A 6,954-nucleotide genomic window follows, 5' to 3' on the forward strand; every position below is an offset into this window, starting at 1 on the left:
GAGGAAGGGACTCATTTATTGGTAAGTTTCAGCTCAGAACCACACATCCTGTATCTTCCACCTCTCTGGGTCTTGGGGACCATGTGTGTGGTAGGCATAAGCTCTACCATTGTGCTATGACTCCAGCCCTTTGATGTCTTTTGGGATTGGATGCATGGAATCTCAGTTCCTCAGAGGACAGGGCACATTATGTAACTGGTTCTCACTAAACTTCAGGAATGAGGGAGATTAAAAGTTGAGATGGTTCTTAGAAACATACAACATGACATGAGATTCCCAGGAGGTAATGAACTCTCTTCTTTAAGATAAGAAACTAAAAACACAAACAGTCTGAAACACTAGCAAAAAGAACGGCAGACAGATGATATCTTACGGTGCTTATGGATATCTTTCTGGTTACGGGCTGCTGAAACAGCTGGCCCTCGGGAGAGCCCTGTTACCCTTCAAGCTTTGCATTCTAAAAGTGGTTCTAGATTTACCCGGGGGGGGGGGGTAGGGGCCTCAAAAGAGGGGGCGGTCTTGACCTCACCTTTCCCCTCAGTGAACTGCAGGGTGGCTGCTGTGATAGCCTTCACTTTGTCCCCTTGGATGGCAATATCGGCCTCCATCAGCTTGTGCTTCTGAAGCAGGTCTTCAACCTCTAACAGATGCTTCCCAAATTCAGCAGACAAGATGTGAGCCTGGCAACGGACAAGGGTAAGTGAGGAGAGAGGACACCCCCAGAGGGTGTTTGGATGCATCTTAGCCAGGGGAAGTAGATGCAGTAGGGAGGTGCCCGCTGCTTGGGACAGGAGATGCTGCAGAGCAGGATTTCCTATAAGAGGGTGCCTTCTGGAATCTTCCATGGAATGTCCTTCAAAATCTCAAGTTTCACACTTATCTATATCATCTTTTTTAAGGTCTGGAGCCTGGGCATGTTTATTTTTAGAAAGCCTATGGTCAATTCCCTGCTTCCTTTCACCCGAGACCTCCTGGAGCAGACAGAGAGTAAGAATTCGGATTTCTTTGGTTTCCCTGTGCAGAGGGGTCTGGATTCTAACCAGAGTTAACCAGATTCAACCAGATTCAAACCCCAGTTACTTGGAGCTAGATTCTCTGGGTTTCTCATTAACATTTATCTCTTCTAATTCCTGTAGGGTGGTGCTTGTGCAACCACTAACCCAGCATTCCTAGGTTATTGGGGATATTGTGAACATAGGCTAGTGACATCTTTGTCCTTTCTGTTATGACTCAGAGATGCGATCAGAGGGCCGGCATGTAAGAAGGACACGTGGACTCTACAGGGTGTGGGGTGGGCGGTCGCAGGCCCACCTTGATCTCATCCATCCAGTCGATACTGTGCAGCATGTCCTGGAAGAGCTTCTGCAGCGCCAGGGTGGCCTCGAGCCTCTGGCGCCGGGACCGCAGCAGCTCCTGCAGGTAGCTCCACAGGCGGAGGATGTTGTCCTTCCGGGCCATGATGCGTTTCTGGTCGTGGTAATTCTCCTTCTCGAGCTCCTGGGCCAGGTCTTCCAGGGCCTTTACCCGCTCCTCATAGGCGGCTGTGTCTGTCTCGATGGCTTCGTGCTTCTTCTTGGCGGCCTCCACAGCCGCCAGGTCATACCCAAAGTTATCCTGCCCGCAAGGAGGAAAGCAACAACAAAGAAAACAGCAGTCAGACTCCCCTGGGCGCAGAAGCGATGGGTCCCTGGAGTGCAGCTACCAGAGGGGAACAGCACATTTCTGCGTTATCTCTGCGTCCCCCGCTGCCTGTCTTATCAGAGCAGCTTCTTAATGTCTAAAGCCCCCGGTTTTACTCTCTGTGCCACACATGCAGGTGAGGCTGTGTGTTCATACCAGGGTCCTCTGGTGGCCCGCTGGTACTTCCCACCCTGCCTTGAGAAGATCTCTCCATTTCCGGGCAGGCGAGGTGCATGCCACATGGATGCAAACAGAAGGTTTACCCACACGCTATCTGGGGCACGCGTACACTCTCCAATGCTCTTAGAACACTCGCTATCCTCTTAACAGACAGAATTTAATTTGATTCTAAGCTCTAAGTGGGAGGGAACAGATGCTCTGATGGAGAATCAGCCCCAGGGTTCACCGTTTGCCAGTGAAATATGTCCCAGTCTTGGAGGCCAGGAACCAAAGGCACACTCTGGTTTAGCCCTGCTCGCAGAGAAGAATCATCAATGTCAACTCTGTCTCCTGGGTCTATTGATGCTACAGGCAACACAAGATACTCTGGGGGCCCGTTCTAGTCTGTGAGGCTCTGTTCTAAAATGGAGAGTTAATATGAGCTGGGAGTGTATCTCAGTGGTGGGACACTTGCTGGTTTGATCCAGTCAGACACCTGCGAGGCTGAGGAGTAGCTTATCTGGCTGCTGCTGAGACTGGCTTGGACTCCAGTGCCACGGAGATTAGTGGGCTAAAGCACTTCCCCTCTCCTGCCACAGCGTGCTCCCTTACCTGGGTCACGAGGCGCTGGTTTTCATTGAGCCACGTCTCTCTCATGGCAGCCTTTCGGTCAAAGCGTCTTGCCAGCTGTTCCAGTTTCTCCTGTCGAATGAGCTCGCTCCTCAGGGCCAGCTCCCTTTGGTATTCCGCTTCCTCCAGGCTCTCCCAGGCCTGCATGGGGCAGAGGAGAATTTTTGGGGAACAGGAAGAACATGCGGGCTTGGGGTTGTCTTTTTTACTTGATTCTGGATGACTGTGTGAATCCAGGGAGATCCTGCAGCCACTATGGGGTGAGGTGGAAGCAGATTAAAGTTTAGTAACATTTTTTGATTTTTGTCTGGGCTGAAGTAGTCAGACTTCCCAGCCCCACCTCCCCCAGGCCTGCCTCAGACACTGGATTAATAATACAATGGCTTCCACCTCTGTAGATGCTCAGCAAGTTCTTGTCGTCCCAATAGCCACCTCCATTCTATTAGAGCTTCCAGATGGTACTGAGTCTCCAAACCCCTGACACGTCACACAGCATTTCCCCTCCGTCGTAAGTAACTAACATTCTAGACTCCAAGACAAGCTCAAGGATCGTTAGAGGTCAGGCTACCAAAAATGGCCCCAAAGAACAATTCTGGGTACCTAAAAATAGTGAAATGTGAGGGGCAGGGAGAAGATTATGAACGCTTACAGACACGTTCAAACGACTCTCCTAAATAGCCAGCATGTAATTAATGCCAAATAAAGTGGCCTGGTCTAGCCTTGCTCAGTGACCACCCAGCAAATCCTCAGGAACTCAGGGCGATTGACACAGTCACAGTACCCGGTTGATGTCAGACACTAGCTTCCCGTCGTGGGGCGTGTACACTTTCTGATTGTTGGCTCTCATCCGGGATTGGATAGTGAACAGGAGGACTTCCAGATTCCCCTTCTCCTGAAACCTGTGGGGGACAAAAGTAGGGGTCCTGGTATTGAAGTCCCCACAGACACGTTGTTTGCTGCAGTCGGTATGGGAACCCTGACAGCCTGGATCTTGGAAGGCGGAGCCTATTTGCTTACCTGCTAGGACCTCTGTCACTCTCCCTGGCAGAGATCAGATAAGAGGGTGTGTCTTTACAACTCAATTCAGAGAAAATGCAATGGCTATCAGAGTATTCTCTTGCCTCCGTAGGGATTAGCTAAGTGTAATATTCTGGTAAGTCCAATCAATACCAAGTTTTACCAACTCACACAAAGGAACCCTTTTCTGTCCCACAAATGAAGACTTTTCAGACAAATAGTTTTTAGTCAGTAAAACCTTAGAAGCAGCATTATTCCTCAAGAACACGGTGCTGGAAACTTTTACCCCAGTCTGCTAGCCGGATCTCCCAAATCCTATAGGCCAGATATGTTCAAGGGGCCAGAAGGAGCTGGGGTTTGTGGGTGCAGAGGACAAGGTCCAGGTAATGGTCCACCCTGAACTACTGAGTCCACCACTTCTCCCCGCTGAACACAGCATTGAGGACTCGCCCAGGAAGCCTGAGGCCCTGAAGCACTGAGGGCACGGGTGAGGCGGATCACCTTTGTATACTGGGCCTCATGGTATCAGGATTGAATTTAGGGCTTTTTTAAAAGTGGGTTAGTGTCAGACCAGAAACCAGATCCAGAGTTACAGAACATCCTGGGCTTAGTGTCTCCTTTCCCCCTCTCTGAGTGACTTGAATGGTGAGTGTGAGATGAGACAGGGGGAAGAAGCAGAGGGCATCACCGACGAACTAGAAGCATCTCTTCAGAGCTAGACAAGTTACCAGCAGAGAGCCTGCAATTCCTGATGTGTACAGCTGTGCACGCATATTTACATGTGTGCATATTTGGAAATGCACGCTGATGTGTGTGCGCGCACCTGCATACCTCTAAGTACCCACATGTGTGGACATGTTAGAGTACCCACATGTGTGGGCATGTGTTCATGTGCGTGTGCTGCGTGGTTGTGAATATGTGTATATACATATGTACATAGCTGCATCTGCATGTGTCTGCATAGCTGTGTATGTGCATGCTGATGCTCATTATACACGCATGCACAATTGTGTGCATGGTTACACATGTGCATGTGTGGCTGTGCGCATGCATGTGGTAGGGTGGGGCAGAGCTCCCAGGAAGCTGGCTTGGTGCTTTGCTGATGAACAATAGCAGGTAGGACAGAGACAGATGGATAGACTTGATGACCACAAGTGGGATCAGCCTGGGGCACTCGGGGGAAGATGACACAATGGTTATTTCCTGAAAAGAAACTCACAGCTCAGGGAACAGATGCACTATAAGGAGCTATCTGGCACTGGCTCGCCAAAGAAGCCTGAAAGGCCCTGAGAATCTAGAAAAGCCCTTCCTTGGTCTATAAGCAAGAGTCACTCATCAGTGTCAGTGAAGTTGGATGGCATGGGAGGGGGTGGCCAAGTAGATAGACGTCCAGCTATGGAACTTACGGACGGGTCTTGTAGATATTTTTCTTAGGGCCCAACCCCCAGCTATTGAGTTTTTCAGCTCCCAAGGCCCAACCACCCTCCTACGTGCCAGGGCCTTACTTGGGTGGCTTTTCCACAGTACGGTAGGTACTGAAGGCCTGTAGCTGCTGTTGGACGCCACTCAACGAGTTGGCAAACTTGCGGCTGTTCAGGACATTGATGGTTTGCTCAATCCAGGTGAGCAGGTCTGAGGCTAGCCCGCTGTACTTTTCGATCATCTTCTCGGTCTCGATGGCATGGTCGATGACCTAGGGAGTTTGTCTTGTTACTCACTCTCATCAGAAGGGATATGCCACAATGCCGCAATGACACACCACCAATGAGACCCACCATCGGTGTGAACTACACTGGGGCTCCTGCATCTCTCAAGCTCTGTTGTGTTCTATGTTGGGTTTGTTCCCCCAAGATCTCATCTCCTGCACTGACTGTGTTGAGGTTCAATGGTTGTATCCCCCTCCTTTAAGCCTACAGAACGGTGGTTCTCAACCTGTGGGTCGCAACCCCCCTTGGAATCACATATCAGATTATCACATTATGATTCCTAACAGTAGCAAAATTACAGTTATGAAGTAGCAACAAAATAACTTTATGGTTGGGGGACAGCACAACATGAGGGACTGTATTGAAGGGTCACAGCACTAGGAAGGTTGAGAACCACTGCTGTAGAAAATCTATAAGCTTGTTGAGCCAGGATACCAGCCTCTCAAGGTTGGTGTCTTCCTCAATCACTTTCCACCGTAGGTTTTAAGACAGGATCTCTTCACTGAACCTGAAGCTTGCTGTTTCGGCTACAACTGTCTGGGCAGGAGCCCCTGGGCACGTGTTTATTTCCAACTGTTTATTAGGAATCAAAGACATTCAGGCAGCCTTTGTGACACACGAGGCACATGGAGATGGATAGGAACCAGTTTATCTTGAAGAGCTGAAGAACCATCAGGGGAGAGGAACCCTGCATGTCACTCTGCACTGAGGGCTGTGCTCCTGGTACACAGTGGGAGCCTGCAAGGTCTGACGCTACAATCAGCAGAACAAATTAAGAGCCTGTGGTGCTTCCTGGGGACGTCTGGGAGACACAGATTCAGACATGGGGCTGTCACCCAGCAGGACAGACATGGCATTCTATGGAGTCAAGGTTGAGGGTTTCCAAGGGGACTTTAGAGGAACTGGGGAGCAGATGTTCTACACACCAAACTACAGCTAGGGGCCCAAACACGAAGCTTTTAGGATGGACAGGGAGCTCACACTCAAGACTCGGGGCCAGCAAACAGTCTGATACCTTGCCGACTCGCTTGCCCTCCACCGCCAGCACCTTCATCTTGGAGAAGTAGTGATAAAAGGCCACCACATAGGTGATGATGGATTTCTCGTCTGGGTTTTCCGTGAAGACATCTGTAAGAGGGAGACGGTATATTCTGAGTCCCAAAACTAGAGCCCAGGAAAGCCATGTTTCTAGCATTTAGCCTCACTTTCTCCATCATGAAGTTCAATCATAGGCATCAAATGACAGCCAACAGGGCACAGAATGGAAGAGTAACTAGATACAGAGTCAGAGGTACAAGCATCAGTTCAAGGACAGCTTCAACTACACAGTGAGTTCCAGAAGAAGCAAAAAACTGAGCAGAGGCCTTTTATCTCAGACAGTGATGAGACCCACATTAGAACCATGAACTAGCTCCTTTATCGAAAATCAGGTGTTCGTAGGTTTGTGGGTTAAAGTCAGGGTCTGCTATTCGATTCCATTGGTTGACTTCTCTGTTTTTATGCCAATACCAAGCTGTTTTCACTACTGTAGCTCTGTAATAGAGTTGAAGTCAGGGATGGTAATGCCTCCAGACAATCCTTTATTGTATAAGTTTGTTTTGGCTATCCTGGGTTTTTTGTTTTTCCATATGAAGTTGATTATTGTCTTCTCTAGATCTGTGAAGAATTTTGATTTTCGATAAAGGAGCTAAAAGTATACAATGGAAAAAAGAGAGCCTCTTCAACAAATTGTGCTGGCAAAACTGGATGTCAATCTGCAGAA

General features: G+C 49.2%; 1 protein-coding gene across 2 annotated transcripts in view; it reads right to left on the minus strand.

Annotated features, from left to right (window-relative positions):
• The window catches only part of Sptb (spectrin beta, erythrocytic), a 135,344-nt gene that overhangs the window by 42,218 nt on the left and 86,172 nt on the right, over positions 1-6,954 (minus strand). For both annotated transcript variants that reach the window (XM_005343232.2, XM_026779548.1), the window contains 6 exons: positions 6,208-6,320; positions 4,992-5,179; positions 3,251-3,368; positions 2,452-2,610; positions 1,312-1,614; positions 530-680 (listed from right to left, as the gene is read on the minus strand). In XM_005343232.2, the coding sequence (XP_005343289.1) occupies positions 530-680; positions 1,312-1,614; positions 2,452-2,610; positions 3,251-3,368; positions 4,992-5,179; positions 6,208-6,320 (1,032 nt within the window). The remainder of the gene's footprint in view (positions 1-529; positions 681-1,311; positions 1,615-2,451; positions 2,611-3,250; positions 3,369-4,991; positions 5,180-6,207; positions 6,321-6,954) is intronic.

The sequence above is a fragment of the Microtus ochrogaster genome, chromosome 1 (assembly GCF_000317375.1).
Source record: "Microtus ochrogaster isolate Prairie Vole_2 chromosome 1, MicOch1.0, whole genome shotgun sequence".
NCBI lineage: Eukaryota > Metazoa > Chordata > Mammalia > Rodentia > Cricetidae > Microtus > Microtus ochrogaster.